Genomic DNA, 18,837 nt, shown 5'->3' with positions numbered 1-18,837 from the left:
TAAATCAAAACCATCAAGATAGCCAACCTAAAACCTATCTTTAAGTTGCGTAGAGTGATTAAAAACACACACAATAATACACCCAATTATTAAGACTAACTTTTGTTTAAAGGGGGATGCTAGGGTGGATGAGTGAAGTAGGTCATCCACGGTGGGCGAGTAATGTGAACCGTCGGATAAGTGATGTTACGATACACTATCAGTAGAATATACATCTCTCTATCCATCATCTGTCTATGTTTCTGCTCCCTTTCTCCCAATTTATTTTAGTTACCAACTTTGGAATTTGAATCTTCCCTTTCTAAGATCTTATGTTACTATCATTATAGAAATATAAAAAGTTTTGATTTTTCATACCCCCAAATTGTCCATTAAAAAATATATTGGAATTCCTACCATGAATCCTTGTTGTAGAATCCCAACTAAAACCTATTGACTTCTGTGTTTTCTTCAATTAAGTTCAGTGATTCAACAATGATGAGTATCTTGTCCGGATCAAGTTATTCTAGATCAATCAATAGTCATGGATAATATGATCAAGTATTTATCTGTGATGGGAAGAGAGGGAATGTAAAGAGGATTTGGTTATGGTGTAGAAGGAAGAAAGGAACGGGTAAAGCATGGAAAGATGACAGAGATGGTGGAAAGAGAGAGAAAAGAAATGTATAACCTACTGATGGTGCATCATAACATCACTCATCCAACAGTTCACATCACTCATCCACCGTGGATGACCTACTTCACTCATCCACCCTAGCATCCGCCTTGTTTAAAAGTCTTCTTTAATTACTTGTAGTGTAAAATTATGGAACATTTCTCGTTGTTTCAAAAGTTGTAAGTCAACCACCTCAAAATTGTAGGCTCTTCCGACTAACTAACTAGTAGTATCATTATTTAAAATAGTCTGATTTTTCTCGTATACAAAAATCCTATGAAACTTTTGTGAAAAAAAGAAAAGAATCTTATGAAACTATTAACTGTTGAGTCCAATTAACATAAGGATTTCTTGACAAAAGAAAAATTAACATAAGGATTTCAATACTAATTGCATGTTGTCATAAAGAATAATTAAACATCCCACAATCATTATAGATTTTAGAAAAGTCAAAATCTTCTAATAATGTCCAACAAGTGAAAACTGAGTTTCATACAATCATGCGTTAAGATTAAAGATTTTATAACTTCACAATCCTCCTGAATTTAATCATACATTTTCTCTTTTGTTGGACAACATTTCCCTTGTCTCAAACAAATGAGAATTTTACCTCATACCCTATTATCTTTACCCTTTCCTCCACATTTTCATGAACCCAATTTTGCCTCAACGAATTTGAAAAGTCAATTTTTTTTTTTTTAAGTATTTCGGACTACCTATCACTCCCACACTCACCAAAGTGTCGCCATATACCTGAAAAATTATTAATCATTCTCTTATTGAAATTTTTTAATTTCTCGTAAAAAGTCTTATTTTGATATTCTAAACATGTCTCAAAAAATCATAAAAAAATTCAAGATTTAGTTCATTTTTATGGACTTTGTATATATCAACGGATCAAAAATAAGAAGAATATCAAATTACATAGTTAAAATATGTTTTTATTTTTACAACATTATTTTTAAAAATTTGCTTATATTATAAGATCATTTTAAAGAATTCATCCAAATATTGTGTAAACATCTTCGTTGAAGCTTGAAGCTTACTATAGAGAGAGGATCCTTTCTAATGAAAATCTCTCTATGTAGTCGTTAAATCTCAACCATTAAATACATTCTCTCCATTTTTTTAATATTAAAACACATTCTTTCAATGGCTAGGATTCAATAGGATAAAAAATCGCAAGAGACCCCTTATAACATTCATAATGGAGACATCTATTTTTAGGTACTTAAATGGGTCTCACGTGTACACATCACTGATTTATAATTTTTTAATAGTATATCTAATAAGTATTCAATCCCCCCAACCCAACATCTCATGCAAATTTCTTAAATAGAACCAACTAATCAACAACTTTATATCATTACATTTCAATTTTTTAATATCAAAAAAGTATAGACCTCACTTAAAATTGAGGTCTTAAGTAAGATCCCAGATCTTATAACACCTTTTAAAAATTTCTTCCGAACAGAGATACTAGGTCTTAAATGTTTAAGACCCTTCCATCGGAGATGGTCTTACTCTTACCACCCTAGTGAACCTCGATAGTTCAAAGTAGACTTAATTACAGTTTTGATCCCCTAAGTATCATAATCTTGTGATTTTGACCCCCTATAAAAACAATAACAAATGAGTCTCTTAAGTTTACCCCCTGTTGCACTTTTGGCCCCAGACCAATTTTGACCAAGTCAATGCATACATGACACCCACATCACTTAAAGCGAGGAGTCACATGTGACTTTCTATTGTCTTAGGGGGCAAAATCGCAAGATTGTGATACTTATGTGACCAAAATTGCAATTAAACCTAATAAATAAAGTGATATGGGTGCCACGTATATATTGACCCAGTCAAAATTGATATGGGGCCAAAAGTGAAAAATGTAACAAACTTAGAGGACTGATTTATTATTATTTTTTATAAGGGCGCAAGATTGTGATAAGTGAAAACTGCAATTAGCCTTGAAAGTAACATATGCTAAGCGGCTAAACCTACGCGATTGCAAGTTCAAAATAACATAACACAATAATCACGTACGTACGAGAGAGAAGTAGAAGCTGAAAAACAAGATATGACAGGAGACAGGAGCAAAGAGCTTCTTCGATTGGAGCACAAGGATACCCCCTTTTCTTCCTTAGGTCTTTTTTCTTCTTCTTTCTTTCTCCAATGCATTTTCTTCTCTTTCTTCTAATTAATGATTTGATGAAGTTGTTTCTTTTATCTTTGCAGAAACCACTCTTCTTGTTTGTGATAACAACAAAGAATTAAACTCTCAAACTAAGAGATCCCCCTTTGATGGAACCTCCCTCACTGCTCCACTTCCTCCTAGCCAACGTACTCTTTCTAATTCATTCCTTTTTTCTTAATATTTTAGTTTGGTAAAATTAGCTGATAAGCTAGCCAATTGAATTTGTAGTGTTCGGTAAAATTAGCTGAACTAGCTTATCAATACGAAATGACATAAAAAATATGTGTTTGATTAATATTTAGTTTTTTTCAATTAAGATGATATGACATGAGTAAAGTGTTAAGAGAAAAAAATGATAATATATAAGCAGGGGCGGATCTAGACATTCAGGGGCGGATCTAGACATTGCATATTAGTGTGGCAAAATTTTTAAAGAAACTATAATAAAATTATACTAAAAATAATATATAAACATTTAACCATACATTTGTTAAATTACAATGAAAATCGTCTGCCATCCATTTGTTGAAAATGAGCTAGAATAACATCAGTGCTAATTGTGAAAAGAACATCTCTTTCAATAAAAGTTACAAGCCGATCATTTAACCATTGATCACCCATTTTGTTACGTAAATGACTCTTCACAATCTTCATAGCTGAAAAAACACGTTCAACACTTGCAGTTGCAACCGGCAAGAGCAAAGCCAACTTCAAAAGCTTAAAAACCAAAGCAAATGTCTTGCACTTATTTGTTTCCACAAGTATTGCACAAAGATCCGAAAGCCCTTTCAACTTTGCAAATTTTGGATCAGATTTAACATTTCTAACATAATTATGAAGTTGTCTGCGCAACTCCACTTCCGACACATCTACAAAATCATTTGGATAAAGCTCAGCCATCCTCAATAATTTGTTCACATCAAAAGCAGAAAATGACTTTGCAGGACTCAAACATGAAACACATTGTAAAAGTTCGGTATTCTCTTCATCAAACCTAGCATTAAGCTCTTGCAATTGCAAATCTAAAACACTAAACAAACAATCATTCTTATAATGATGCAAATTAGAAACACTAGAAACAGGAGGGACTCGCCTAGGTTTCTTTCCTTCCATATATGGTGCATCCATATCAGGTACATCAATCTCATGTTTAGTGCAAATTGTCACAACCCTAGATATAAGTTCTTCCCACCCCTCATTCCTCATTTCTTGTAATTGTTTTTTGGTATCATTGACAAGTGATATAGCATTTAAAAGATCTTGATCACGTCTTTGTAGTGCTAGGCTCAAATCATTTGTAATTCCCAAAATCTCAACCATCATATATAACATGAAGATAAAATCAAATGATTGAAGCACATCAAGCAAAAGCACAGTTTCACCAAATTTATCAAACGAGGGATCATTCCCCACTTCTACAATTACCTCAACAATGGCACCATACAAAGTCATCAAACTAGTGAGAGTCCTAAAGTGGGATCCCCAACGAGTGTCCCCTGCTCGAGCAATTGATGAATCTTGATTCAGTCCACTACCGGTCTCTATCTCGCCCTCCTCAATCAATTTAGCAAATTGAGCTAGTTGTTTGTCCCGGAGCATTTCTTGTCTCTTGTTAGAAGCTCGTATGAAATTAACAAGCATGTTGACCTTACCGAAAAAACCACTAACAGGTTTGTGAGTCTTAGCACAAGCAACAAGTGCCAATTGAAGTTGATGTGCGAAACAGTGCACATAATGCGCAGATGGATTCTCATTTTGAATTAAAGTTTTCAAACCACCAAATCTACCTCGCATATTGCTAGCTCCGTCATAACCTTGTCCCCTGATGCTAGAGAAACTCAATCCATTTATAGACAACATCGTCTCAAGTGCATCTTTAAGTGACTTAGCACTTGTTTCTTTAACACTTGTAATACCAAGAAATCTCTCTTTTACCAAACCATCACCATCAACATAACGAAGAACAACAGCCATTTGTTCTCTACCAGAAACATCACCAGATTCATCGATCAAAACACAAAACACATCATCCGCAATATCACAAACAATTTCTCGAGTTATTTCACATGCACAAGCAGAAGCAAGATCCTTTTGAATCTTAGGGCAAGTCATTAAGCTATTTCCTGGCGCAGAATCTAATATAGTAGCTACATCTGAGTTGTTTTCCTTTAAAGTGTCCAACAACTCAAGAAATGGCCCCTTGTATAAAGAGTCATCAGCCTCGTCACTTCCTCTAAATGCCAATCCACACCTCAAAAGATACTTAGTAGCTAAAAGGGATGTCTTAACACGGACACAATATTCAACATTCATTTGCTTAGTTTGATTAACAAATGCAGCCTTAATACTTTGGTTTGGGTTCATGAGAGCATAACCCATATGCACACAATCAACATGAGAATTATTAGAAGTAGCATGATTAGCCAATTTTCGGGGATTCTTCCAATCACCAAAACCATCTCCCACAAAGTGATCCCCACCATAATTAGACACATTTTTAAACAAAAAACATGGCAAACAAAATGCTAGGTTCTTAGATTCACTATATTCAAGCCAATCATACAAATTAAACCAATTCTTGTTAAATCGACGTCTTGTTCCACGAAAATCAGACCAAGGATAAACAAAGTTGCTAGGAGGTTGATGACGACGAATTTTCAAGTAAGCTTTACGTACCTCATCTTGGATGTCAGGATGATAGCTTGAAATTGGAGGCCTAATTCCTGGATCTGTTTCCAACAATTTATAATCAACAACTTTAACACCCTCATTGGTCGAGTTGGGAGCAATATCCGTAGTCGAAGAACTAGCTTTGTCTCTAGACAACACAGGGAAGAATTTCTTCATCCTATAATTTATAAACACCATTGTACAATAATTAATCAATTATCATAAACAAGCAATTTTTATCATAAACACCATTGCAGAATTTTAAAACCCCAATTCAAACCCTAAAAAAAACCCCAAATCCCCAATTCACAATTCTAAAACCCTAAAAAAGCAATTGTAGAATGAATGAGAAAGTAGAGAATCAATTGACTATTTCACTTACCTTGGCTTAGACTTAGAGTGAAGAGAGAAAATTATGTTGCTGACTGATGAGAGTGGAAGGAGAGGTTTGTTTGTTTGTTGTAAGAAGATATTTGATTCATTGATTGTGAATTGTGATTTTTGAGAAGAGGAGAAGAGGAGAGTAGAATGAATGAGAAGAGGAGAAGAGGAGGAGAAGAGGAGAATAGGAAAAGAAAAGTGTTTGTTTATGTTTTTCAATTTTCAATTTCTATCTTCCCCGTGCCAGGCCTTTCCCTTATGAATTATGCATATTAAAAAAAAAAAAAAAAAAAAAGATTAGAAACTGGTGTGGCATATGCCACACCATGTTTCATGCTGCCTCCGCCCATGTATATAAGCTACTTGAATTAGCTTAACAAGAAAAGCTATAAGCTTGTTAGAAAATGATGGCCACCAAACGGTTTCTTTAGTCATATTAGCTTAGAAGCTATCATCTGTAAGTTAGCTTATTGTGCTTGCCATACAGACCCTTGGTAAAATATGTTGTCAATATAACACTATTGTATAGTGGGTTTGAACAAAACTCCTTTTCTCTGCAATCTGGAGTGCTGCCCCATACATGTATAATCATACTTGAATCCATACAAATTATTATTAAATTGTGTTCCCTGCTAGTGAAAGAGACCAATATTAGATCAAAGTGCTTTACTGTCAATTTTTCATTTAAGTTTACATCTGCAGCTTTGAATTCGGATCTCAATCTGAAACCTTTCTGCCCTGTCATGGAGTCCCCAAAATGGGTTATGTGGTCTCCAACCTATTCCTGATTTGATTAACATAATGCTGTGGTGCTTTATACACCCTTTGTCTTGCATGCTGTCCCAATTGGTTGTTTGTTAGAGGAGACTATTCTTATAAGTCACATAGTTTAAACTGTAAAGTTAAAGTTCAGATTTTGTATCATATTGATTGGTAATCTATTATAAACATGAATCATTGACTTGTGTATGATGATTTTTGTAAGGTTTTGTATCATATTGATTGATAATCTATTATCTACCATCGCACATGCACTGTTTTCGTTCTTTTACAGCTATATATGTATGTGGTTTTAAACTTTTAAAATTATGGTTCTTAGAGAAACAATACAAATGTAATTGATAAGAATGATATAACGTTAGTATATTACCTTTTGCCCGAAGATTCCAGTGTTGAATATCAATATCTGGTTATATGGTAGTGGCTAGAAATGAAGTTGTCGTTGTTTGAATATAGCAGATTCTTTAAAGAAGGTTAACAATATAAACTACAAATTTTTTAGACCATATATGCAGTTTTAGGGAAGGTTAAAGACTTCCTAGGAGTGATGTCAGAAGCAAATAAGCGGTTGGAGCATGATGCAAAGGTTAAAGCTTGATTTCTAATTGAAGATATAATTTTTACCACTTTGCAGATATTTTTTTCCCTATTTCCTTATACCTCCAATTCAAAAAACAAATGTAGGACCATCCAGAGAAATATGATTTTGAAGAGCTAACGGGAAATGAATCCGAAGTTATTGAAATGGTTAGTCAATGTTCTATCACTTTTTGTATACGTGTCTATATTCATACTACTGACTTGCAAATAGTTGATTGTCAAATTATTTATTTTTGGTTTTGATTTCTGGCAGGATTTGATGCTTGGTGTTGCTGATCTTCATACACCAGAGGCTGTGGCAGCTGCAGAGTCAGCTGTTTCCAGTTGTCAGCCTGTGATTTCATTGGCTGCTGATGATAGTGAAATAGATTCAGAAGAAGAAAGTGGCGCCGATGATGCTAATGAGGATGCTGAAATTGATAGCAATGTTGATGAATGTGATTATGGAAAGGACGGTAAAAAGCCTTCGTCCCTTGACCAAATACATACTTCTGGTTTACATTATATCCATGAAAAACAGAAGGGAAATCGTCGTTCGAAAAAGCGTCCAGCGATAGTTGAGCTGTCATGAGGCCAATGAGGTTATGAAAGTAAGGTGTTTGTCTTGTTTGAAGTCATTATGACAATCAATATACTTAGATGAATGTGACCAAAATCACAACATTTATACATCTAGGATTCGAATTTACTGTATGACTTAAGCTACGATGAGAGTATAAATATAGTTATGTTATGTGGCCTCTTGAATTCGATATCTCCTTTGGCAGAATTCTTATATAATCTCTTGACAACAATTTCTTATTCATCAAATGCCAGCCCTATAATATCATGCATTATGCTTTGCGCATGCGAACAATCTAGGCTACAGAAATTTTTGAATTGTATGTATGTAACAAAGCTATATTTACCTTGTAAGCTGGTCCAAATCCAGCTTGTCCATGCTTATTTGCATTAGAGAAGTTGTCTGTAGTTATTCTGATGGTGTCAAATTTTGATGATGACTATTGTTTATTTTCATTGCCAGATTCAGTTTCACCTAGTTGGTGAGGTAGTTAATTATAATAATTGAGTCTTACATGGAAAAAATTGACTGTTTGGTTGGCAAAGCAAAAGTGTTCTAAAAGTTTCAAAAACAACTCTTCAACTTGAGACCAAGCAGAGACTAAATAGATGCAAAAATAAGAAATCACATGAAAAAATTATTGCCTCCAATCAACAAGCATAAGGACTTACTCTCAATATGGCTTCCTCACTACTAAATAGATGCAAATAAAGATCACCAACCCAACAGTAGGCAAAACTATGGTGATGACAATTAGTAATAATCTGTTGTTTGTTTCCTGCATAAACCCAATACCCCTCCTAATTTACACAATCCACTGTTGTATATTCAAAATTATTTAAAATTTTTTTTTATTATTATTATTATTATGATTAGCTATTAATGAGAAGAAAAAGAAACGTGGTTGTAGTGTTGAATTTTTATTCCTACTTTGTCTCAAGGCAAGTTACCACTTTGACTACCATTTTTCAATTTAAATTAATTTTGATTAACAACCAAAATTGTTTGTTACCTGTTTACTTACTATTGAGATATTACTAAGAGTCTTGCCGCCATCTTTTTAGCAACTTGGTCAATCTCCACTTACCTAATTAATAGAATCCACTTGCATTTGAGTGGAACAAAAAACGTGCTTAACGTTTTCTCTCAACATAATACCATTCTTCTAAATATTGTTTTATTACTTCTGTCAGTCTTATAAAAAAAACTAAGAAAACTAAGTGTCTGAGTCATCTGAGTTATTATTTCCCGTGTCTTGATAGCCTCGGTACGATTACCACCGAGAAGAATTTCTTGTATTATGGGGGAGTTGCGCAATTCTGTGAATAATTTCTTAGTCCAGTGACGGTAGTCACGCCTTAGATTTTACGTTTCATTTTATTGTTTTGCAGGTTGTGATCCTTCAGTCATCTGCCTTCCGCAATCTAAGGAATTATGGATGGAGATGATTCTAACAATGACAATAACAAGAATGTCTCAAACTCTACCCTTGATTCTAACAATGACAATAACAAGAATGTCTCAGACTCTACCCTTGTTGTTGATACTGATCCTCCTCCGACAGTGGTCACCTATGTAAAATAGTTCCCAGACGTTTCTAGAATTGAAGTTTTTGATGGACATACTTTCAGTCGTTGGCATGAATGCATCTTCACACTGCTAGGCGTCCATAGTGTCGCTTCTGCCCTTACTGATGTCGTCAAACTAGATGAAGCCAAATCAGATCCCAAACAAATTGAAAAAAATGGACAAATGCTAACCAGGTTTTTCGCCATACAATTCTTTCTACATCTGATGTATTTTGGATGATTACTGTTCCTACAAGGTTGCCAAACAAATTTGGGACAACATGAATGTCAAGTGCACTGCTGAGGATGTTACCAAACAGAAGTTATGTTTGTTGTTGGAAACTATGATGACAAATGAAAGAGGACAATGAAATCAAAGTGCAAATTATCACCAACTCCTTGAAGAATTGAAGGCGGAGAACATCATATCATACTTCCAGACGTGTTTGTCGCTAGTGCCTTGGTTGAAAACTTCCCCGACTAATGGAATGATTACAAGCAACAGCTGAAACATAAGCACAAGCACATGTTTTTTAATGATCTCATCAGACACATAATCATTGCACGAGCCAAAGCTTTGAACTCGAGAGCAAACCTAATCCACAACAATACACGCAAAGAACAGATATGAAAATAAAACTGATCATGCCCTCGGAGTAACTAACCCCAAATTTGAATTGAACCTAGTTTGTTGTTGTGTGTAAAGAAAGGTCATAAAACATATCATTGCAGATATCGAAAAGTGTATGGCCAACCTCCTAAGCCAAAAGCAAATTTGAGTCAGGTTTGATTCACTTTCCGATGTCTGCAATGATATGCTTTATGACCTTTCTTTCCACACACATAGCAACAACCTAGGTTCAATTTAAAATTGAGGTTAGTTACTCTGAGGGCATGATCATTTTTATTTTCATATCTCTGTTGTTTGCGTGTATTGTTTTGGATTATAGATTTTCTCTCGACTCCAAAGCTTTGGCTCGAGCAGCTCCACATTCCTTTCTGCTGGTGTCTTCAATGATTATGTCTGATGAGATCATTAAGAAACATTTGCTTGTGCTTATGTTTCAGTTGTTGCTTGTAATCATTCCATGAGTCGGGCAACTTTTCAACCAAGGCATCAGCGACAAACACGTCTGGAAGTATGATGTTCTCGGCCTTCAATTCTGCAAGGAGTTGGTGATACTCATTGATCTGCACTTTGATTTTCTTGTCCTCTTTCATTTTCCATCATAGATAGTTACCAACAACAAACTTCTGCTTGGTAGCATCCTCAACAGTGTACTTGACATTCATGTTGTCCCAAATTTCTTCGGCAACCTTGTAGGAAGAATTGTATGGCGACAAACCTTGTTAGCATTTGTCCATTTTTCAATTTGTTTGGGATCTGATTTGGCTTCATCTGGTTTGACATCAGTAAGAGCGGAAGCGACACCGTGGACGTCTAGCAGTGTGAAGATGGGTAACGACGGAAATTCTGTCCATCAAAAACTTCAATTCTGGAAACGTCTGGGAACTGTATTGCATAGGTGACCACTGCCGGAGGAGGATCAGTAGCAACAACAAGGGTAGAGTCTGAGACATTCTTGTTATTGTCATTGTTAGAATCATCTCAAACAGCCTGAGAATCTCTCAACTAAGTAGAGAGAAAGTCTAAGCAGCAATAAAAGGTTCTGTAATCTTAAGACGCTGCTTATGTGCCAACAGAATGAAAAAGAATAACAAGAAAATCCCAATTTTTAGTGCAATTTCATTTGTTGCAGCTTTCACTTAGTGCAATTTCAAGCAAGTTTGTGAGCACATAATTGTGCTCTCAACTCAAGTCTAATCCCAATTTGTTACATAATTTGTAAATCATTTATGCATATTCATATCAATCATAACCAAATATTGAGTGAATAGCATTGTGACACATATTTATCATAAAATCCCACTGCTTTTTGATTTGGACACTGCTTTAATAAAAAGAAACTCTTGTCGTGAGGCAGGTAGCAAGCATCTTCTTTGGGAAACAATGTGATGTGTTTGGTTGATTACAACTGAAAACCACCAAAATAGAAGTTTTTCCATCCAATGTATAGGTTTGTGGAATACTTGTGTCTTACCAAATAGTTTCAAGGCAGATTATGTTAGATTGACATATATAATCAGATATGAAAGAAACATTATTTTATAACTTATAGTAATTACTATGAACTACTAATTATTATTTTAATTGGAACACAATGTAATATAAGAGACTTTTATTCGTGAGAAATATTTGTTTGGGAATAACTCCAAATAAAAATATTTTGACACACAAATTCAAAAATTAAAAGAGAATATAATAAAATAATATTAATTGATGTGACTAAATTATTTATTTTACATAAATGTGTCCAAATATTTTTATTTTAGAATTGTGATCATAAAAGATTTGCTCATTTTTCCTTTGGATGAAATCAAATAGATTGGTAATTCATGCTTTCTTAATGTGTGTGTTTCATTCAATCTGAAATTTCTCACAAGTGGATCGATTGTGAATTTTTAAGTGTGCTATTTTTTTTTTAATAAACTTGAGGCAATGAAGTTTAAGTCTAAAACCTCATATTCATATGCATGCTAAATAAATTTTAGTGGTTTAAGAGTACTCACTTATACTCCTCTATACTACTAATACTCACCTTTGTATGTAATCTGTTTGTTAGGTTTACTATAAAGTAGAAATTCATTAATGTCATTGCTGTTTATACTTGGTGACTTGTATTTTTCTATTAGGGTCTTAATTACTCTTATCAAAGTGTATTTTTTTAATAAGTTAAACTAGCTCACCTAAATTGTCATTGAGGAGAATCGAATCTGAGAGAAATGCACTTCAAGGTCGCAAGTCAACACCACCAAACCAACTTCAGGGTCGTAAGTAATACCAAACAAATGAATATTACAAATGAGACATATAGTTTAATCTTTTTTAAGGGATAATATAGACGGATATATATTATTTGAATTTTGAAAGAATAATAGTAGTATCAGTCTATTTTAGTGAAAAGGCCATTATTGGACTGTACGTCCTCAAGGCTGGGAATTGAGATGTGGTCCAGACATTACTTAATATTTGGCCAATAATTCAACAGCTGCAATTTATCTATTGTCCATTGTTAGTCATGGCCTCCTAATTCTTCCTCTATCCTCCCTAGCTGAATTTCATTCTCTTGAAAAATCAAGAATATAGTTTATACATATATAAACAGAGATATTCAGAATCAACGTTGTACATATCAAAATGGAAGCACCATCATCACAAAACAATGATAATATCACATCCCCTCTCCGTAAGCAAACATGCATATATCCATCTCCTTCATTTTCAAATTTACAATTTCTTTCATTACCATATATTATATCATTTGTTACATATATTGAACAATTAAATCTTATATATATCTTGTAGTATCTAAGAAGAATGATTCAGAGGAAAATTCTCCCATCAAACAAGTGGCTCTAACGGTGCCAACAACAGATGACCCTTCTCTACCAGTTCTAACATTCCGAATGTGGGTATTAGGAACCCTTTCATGTGTCCTATTATCATTCCTAAACCAGTTTTTCTGGTACAGAACAGAACCTCTCACTATTACAGCCATTTCTGCTCAGATTGCTGTTGTTCCTTTGGGTCAACTCATGGCTTCAAAAATCACAAAACGTGTTTTCTTCAAAGGAAAATCATGGGAATTTACGTTGAACCCTGGTCCTTTCAATGTCAAAGAACATGTTCTTATTACTATTTTTGCTAACTCTGGTGCTGGCACGGTTTATGCCATACATATTGTTACCGCTGTTAAAGTCTTTTACCATCAACATATAACTTTTTGTGTTTCTTTTCTTGTAATAATCACCACTCAGGTATGTTATATTTCTTCTTTAACCCTGTTGACTTTTAGTTAATTATACGTACATGCATCAACACGTTCCTAACCACCTAATAAACCATTTTTAATACCCTCTTGAAATTAATTAAACTAGTATAAGAAAAAATTTGTAATTAAAAAAAGTTGTTTTGAATGGTAGGTATTAGGTTTCGGATGGGCTGGTATATTTAGAAGATATCTGGTGGAGCCAGCGGCAATGTGGTGGCCAGCAAATTTAGTTCAAGTTTCACTCTTCAGGTAATAATTATGGGTAGAGTTACTCTTACATTCTTCACACAAAAAATATCTATATACCTACCAATAATATCGTTGCATAATTGCATTTGTTTCAATTATTGTTTGTCAAACTTCAATGGTTGTAACAACTAAATTGCACGTATAGTATTTCTTAAGTCATTTGAGAATCTCAACTAAGAACATGAATGAACATGACATCCTTTTCAAACGGGGTCCAAACTTTCCAAGTTACGCTTCTTCTGAATTTAAATTTGGAAATTAGTAGTATAATGCTATTTATGAATATAATTTTCAACATCATATAATAAAATCATGGAACACAAATATTGTCCTTTTTTTCTGCACCGTTGAAAAATATATATATTTTCTTTTTACGTATGATCTGTTTGTAATTTTATTGAAAATGATTTTTAAAAATTCACATTTCTTTAATTATTTCAAAAGAAAACACTGCCAGAATAAATGAAAGTAAACATCCTGGCTATGTTTTGGAAGGAACGTGAAGATTCTCCCTACCATGTTATGGCAGTTATGCTAGAAAAGAACGTATGCCTACCAGATGTTTTATACTAGTTTTGTTTGTTTGTTAGTATCTCTACTTCTCTAAATATATGACAATCTTAAAAAAGAAAGTGTCCCTTTTCATATACAACTCTTTAAATCTTTAAATGAAATTAATTATTTCTTTATCAATTTACTCTTAATTTTGTTACAAATTTTCATATGAACCTATAAAAAATAATCAAATAATTGGACTCAAGTAGTTAATGAGTTCCGCTAATGAACGAATCGTTCAGGAAAATTTGAGTCAAATTCATAATTGAATTTTTTTTTATTAGACTTTATTTCTGAACTATGAATTACTTAAGTAATGAATGAGTTTCACTAATGAATAACTTTAGAAACCGGAAGATTAATACACACAAAAATCAATTTATAGTTGATACTATGATATGAATGTAAACTAGTTTTCTCTCATGAAAATTTGTAATTTGTAAAACAATATTAATTTGTCAAAAATTTAATATTACTCAACCCTAATGATTTAGTCAATAATGAAATTATAAATTAGATACTTTAATTATTCAACCTAAAAGATAAATGTTTGCTTATAATAGTGATCAAACGTGATAAAAAGAGAAAGTATTATATATAGCTCTCATAATTGGGTTATGAGTTGTAAATCAAATGACTTGTTTAACTACCTGGTTTTACTCTAGTGGTAATTGTATATAAGCCACACATAATTAACCTCGCATTTTTAAAATTTCAATCCTCAACCGTTCTATCCTCAGTTTTTTTATTATCTATAATTGGATTCAAATGTCAACATGAATTCACTTTTTAATGTTAAGAAACCAATTTTTAAGTTTGCTTATCGAGATCACGTCTTTTAATTTTCATTGCCACCTAAACTTACTCAAATGATGAAAAATTATGAGAGACCTTTATTATATTTAAGTGATACTATATACTACTACTATATAGGATAATTCTTTTGTGGTAACAAGGCCGTCCCTGAAAATTCGGAGGTTCGGCTCTGGAAATGAAAAGAGGTCAGTGATAAAATCAAAACGTATTTTTTTTAATAGAGCAATGTTCTATTTATATTTTTTAAAAAGATAAATACAAGGTGCCGTATATATGCGGTACACCCAGAGATGAAAATACTACCGTATACATGAGGGAATGAAATAACTGTATTTTTTATCGGAGGATATATATTATACTGGATATAAAAAAAAAACTGAGGCCCATCCTTGAGGGAGGCCCAGCTCGTTTGAGCTGTTTGCACCCCTTTCGGACGCCCCTGGTGGTAACAACCACAAATTCAAATCATTTAGACACACAATTGTGTGATACTATGTAGGATGACTTTTCTTTTCTAGTCTTTTGTATGTGTCTCTAAATAATTCAGATTTGTCGTTGTGAACACATAAACATTGCTGTAGCCTTCTGTTAAACATGCTCTAATGTATTGTTATTTATTTGTTTTGTTTGGTACTTGACAATCACTCACTCACTGTGACTTAGGGCTTTGCATGAGAAGGAGGAAAGAACAAAAGGAGGCTTAACACGTTCTCAATTCTTCGTTATATCATTTTTGTGCAGCTTTGCATACTACGTTTTCCCTGGTTACCTTTTTCAAATGTTAACCTCACTCTCTTGGATATGTTGGGTATTTCCTCATAGTGTATTGGCCCAGCAGCTTGGGTCGGGCCTAAAGGGTCTCGGCATCGGTGCAATTGGGCTTGACTGGTCTGCCATCTCAGCTTACCTTGGAAGCCCACTTGCAAGCCCATGGTTTGCAACGGCCAACGTGGCAGTTGGATTTGTGTTTGTTATGTACATTCTCACTCCATTGTGCTATTGGTTCAATGTTTACAATGCCAAAACATTTCCAATTTTCTCTAATCAACTTTTTACTTCAAAAGGTGAGATTTACAATATCACAGAAATAATAGACTCTAATTTCCATATGGACCTTGCTGCTTATGAAAAACAAGGAAGATTACACCTCAGTACTTTCTTTGCTATGACCTATGGTGTTGGCTTTGCTGCACTTACTGCTACCATTGTGCATGTTGCTCTCTTTCACGGAAGGTATGTTTTGTTTGTTTCTACTCTCAACTCTACTAACATTTTCAATGTACTCTATTAACATTATCAATGTTTTAAAAATCGTACTATATATTGAACCGGTGAAATATTTGTTTCATGATTCAATCGGTTCAACTCGTTTAGCTATAGTTGAACCACACCAAATAGAAAAGGTACTAAAAAAGTATCCCAAAATAAGGTCGAACCAACTACACTCTAACTAGTTCAATCCGATTTAACCAAACTGCAATGTAATCGTGACCAAAATAATTGGTCAATTGGTTAGATTCGAATTCAATCAATTGAACGGACCACTCTACTCCGATTTTAAAAAAATTGCATTATATCATACTATGCATACCTTTCTTAATTTGTAAAAAATAGTATAGTATAAACATATATATAATTTGAACTTCTCTACCATGCATCTATGTCATGGGACAATTTATGTATGAAATGGGAAAATTGAAAAAACAGAGAAATATGGGAGCAAAGCAAATCAAGTTTTAATGAAAAGAGCATGGACATCCACACAAAGCTTATGAGGAGGTACAAACAGGTTCCTGAGTGGTGGTTTGTGTGCATACTCATTGCAACCATTGCAACTACCATTTTTGCATGTGAATATTACAATGAACAGCTACAATTACCTTGGTGGGGTGTTCTGTTAGCATGTGGCATTGCTATCTTCTTCACCCTCCCCATTGGTATAATAACCGCAATCACAAACCAGGTTAGTATATACATAGATCAAAAGAAGATAAAAATTAATTTAGTGACATAAATTAGAGATAATTAATTTTTTCGTTGGCTTAATTTCTAATTATAGAGTCCAGGGCTGAACATAATCACGGAGTACATCATAGGATATATCTACCCTGGATATCCTGTAGCTAACATGTGCTTCAAGGTTTATGGTTACATTAGTATGACACAAGCCATCACTTTCTTGCAAGACTTCAAACTAGGCCACTACATGAAAATCCCTCCTAGAACCATGTTCATGGCACAGGTTTGTCACACTACCAAATATTCAAATCAGAATTGTCTGCGGCCCACAATTTGACGCATTTATGCAATTAGCACATATGTGATCGTTAGATGAAGATCAAATGATCTAAACTTCAAGATCAATATTTTTTATTTCAAATAAAATAGTCTACATCAAAATCTATATCGTCTGATCTCGATCCAGTAATCACAGATGTGCTGACTGTGAGAATAAGTCAAATTTCTGGCCGCGGATTTCTAAATATTCATCTTACGTTCATTTCTAGACTTTATGATTAAATTTATAAAAAATGGATTTAATTAAACCTTCCCTTGAACTTGATCATTAGGTTGTGGGAACACTAATTGCGGGTCTAGTGTATTTAAGCACTGCATGGTGGTTAATGGAAAGCATACCAGACATATGCAAAGACACATCATCTGTTTGGACATGTCCAGGTGACACAGTATTCTACGATGCATCAGTTATTTGGGGCTTAATTGGTCCAAGAAGAATCTTCGGAAACTTAGGAACCTACGAGAATATCAATTGGTTCTTCCTAGGTGGAGCCATTGCTCCTTTGTTAGTTTGGTTAGCTACAAGAGCCTTTCCACAACAAGAATGGATTAAACTCATCAACATGCCTGTGTTGATAGGTGCTACTGGAATGATGCCACCAGCTACAGCAGTGAATTACACTAGCTGGATCATTGTTGGTTTTTTGTCTGGTTTTGTTGTGTATAGGTATAAGCCAGAATGGTGGCAGCGTCATAATTATGTGTTGTCTGGTGCATTGGATGCTGGTCTTGCTTTCATGGGTGTGGTTTTGTACCTTTGTTTAGGATTAGAGGAAATAAGTATTGATTGGTGGGGAAATAACCTTGATGGTTGTCCTTTAGCTCATTGTCCAACGGCCAAAGGATTTGAGGTTCAAGGTTGTCCTGTTTTCACTTGATTAGAGTGAGGTTAAATGTACATTGTTAGTTATTGGTTAGCTGAATCAACATTGTATTTAAGTCTGTAAAAGTAAAATGTAAATATTTTGTCATTTATGATCTGTAAAATTGTAATAATTGTGTGGATGCTTTAACTTTTTAAGCTCCAAGCCCTGCATAGTTCATTCATCAACCTTGAAAATGTAATATTTTATTTTTCCGCTATAATTGAAAATGTAAGTATTTTATTTTTCCACTAAAAATAAAAGAGTTGTTGAAAACTTGAAATAAACCTGATAGGATAGAAACTCATTGATATTAGAAGGTGGTTGTCGGTGTTTGGTTAAATGCGGTGGTTTACGGTGGTAAAAGTATTCTGGTGAGCGTTGGACCGAATGGGGGGTGTGTACCTGCAGACACTGCGACGCTCAAGTAAGTAGAGGTTCAGAATGAGGGTTTTAGAGGGAAAAGAGATTCTATCTTGGAGGCTGCGAGGAGCCTCCTATTTATAGCAGTGGGTGAATGCAGAGCCGTTGTAATGACACACTGTAACTGCCAGTGAGATATCCGCGGGAACGTGGGAAAGAGACGTTACTGTTCCTTTAAACATGTCTCAGTTTCTCTGAGCACCCCCCTCGCGGAGAAGGGGTGTGTTGCGAGTAATTTTCAAATGTAGCATTTGGGCCTGATTTGTTAATGGGCCTAAGCAGTTAAGCCCATGTCTTTGACCGGTCCATAACACTCATAATTCACAATTTAAT

General features: G+C 34.2%; 2 protein-coding genes and 1 long non-coding RNA gene across 5 annotated transcripts; 2 read left to right on the top strand and 1 right to left on the bottom strand.

The window, feature by feature from the left end:
• The first annotated feature begins 2,630 nt into the window (after positions 1-2,630).
• LOC11429050 (uncharacterized) lies at positions 2,631-9,584 on the top strand. Of its 3 annotated transcripts, XM_039831535.1 has the most exons (6): positions 2,631-2,796; positions 2,888-2,992; positions 7,193-7,263; positions 7,362-7,424; positions 7,531-7,867; positions 9,231-9,584. In XM_039831535.1, exons 1-5 carry the CDS (start codon positions 2,730-2,732, stop codon positions 7,846-7,848), a joined length of 624 nt encoding a protein of 207 aa, XP_039687469.1. In that variant the 5' UTR covers positions 2,631-2,729; the 3' UTR covers positions 7,849-7,867; positions 9,231-9,584. The 3 variants fall into 3 exon arrangements, with proteins under 3 accessions (XP_039687469.1, XP_024633659.1, XP_024633660.1); XM_024777891.2 differs by lacking the exon at positions 9,231-9,584 and having other exon boundaries at positions 2,632-2,796; positions 7,531-8,080; XM_024777892.2 differs by lacking the exons at positions 2,631-2,796; positions 9,231-9,584 and having other exon boundaries at positions 7,180-7,263; positions 7,531-8,080.
• LOC112419856 (uncharacterized) lies at positions 3,302-6,075 on the bottom strand. Its single transcript, XR_003009922.2, has 3 exons — positions 5,899-6,075; positions 5,523-5,694; positions 3,302-3,715 (listed from the first exon to the last, which is right to left on the bottom strand). It is a non-coding gene; the product is annotated as an uncharacterized lncRNA (long non-coding RNA).
• Positions 9,585-12,430: 2,846 nt separating the features above from the next.
• LOC11432710 (oligopeptide transporter 7) lies at positions 12,431-18,269 on the top strand. The gene is made up of 7 exons (XM_003601405.4): positions 12,431-12,715; positions 12,835-13,286; positions 13,452-13,549; positions 15,584-16,153; positions 16,628-16,883; positions 16,980-17,162; positions 17,491-18,269. Exons 1-7 carry the CDS (start codon positions 12,667-12,669, stop codon positions 18,094-18,096), a joined length of 2,214 nt encoding a protein of 737 aa, XP_003601453.2. The 5' UTR covers positions 12,431-12,666; the 3' UTR covers positions 18,097-18,269.
• The last annotated feature ends 568 nt before the right edge of the window (positions 18,270-18,837 follow it).

The sequence above is a fragment of the Medicago truncatula genome, chromosome 3, assembly GCF_003473485.1.
Source record: "Medicago truncatula cultivar Jemalong A17 chromosome 3, MtrunA17r5.0-ANR, whole genome shotgun sequence".
Taxonomy (NCBI): domain Eukaryota; kingdom Viridiplantae; phylum Streptophyta; class Magnoliopsida; order Fabales; family Fabaceae; genus Medicago; species Medicago truncatula.
Note: the sequence above shows the minus strand (reverse complement) of the source record. Positions and strands in the feature narration are given on the sequence as shown.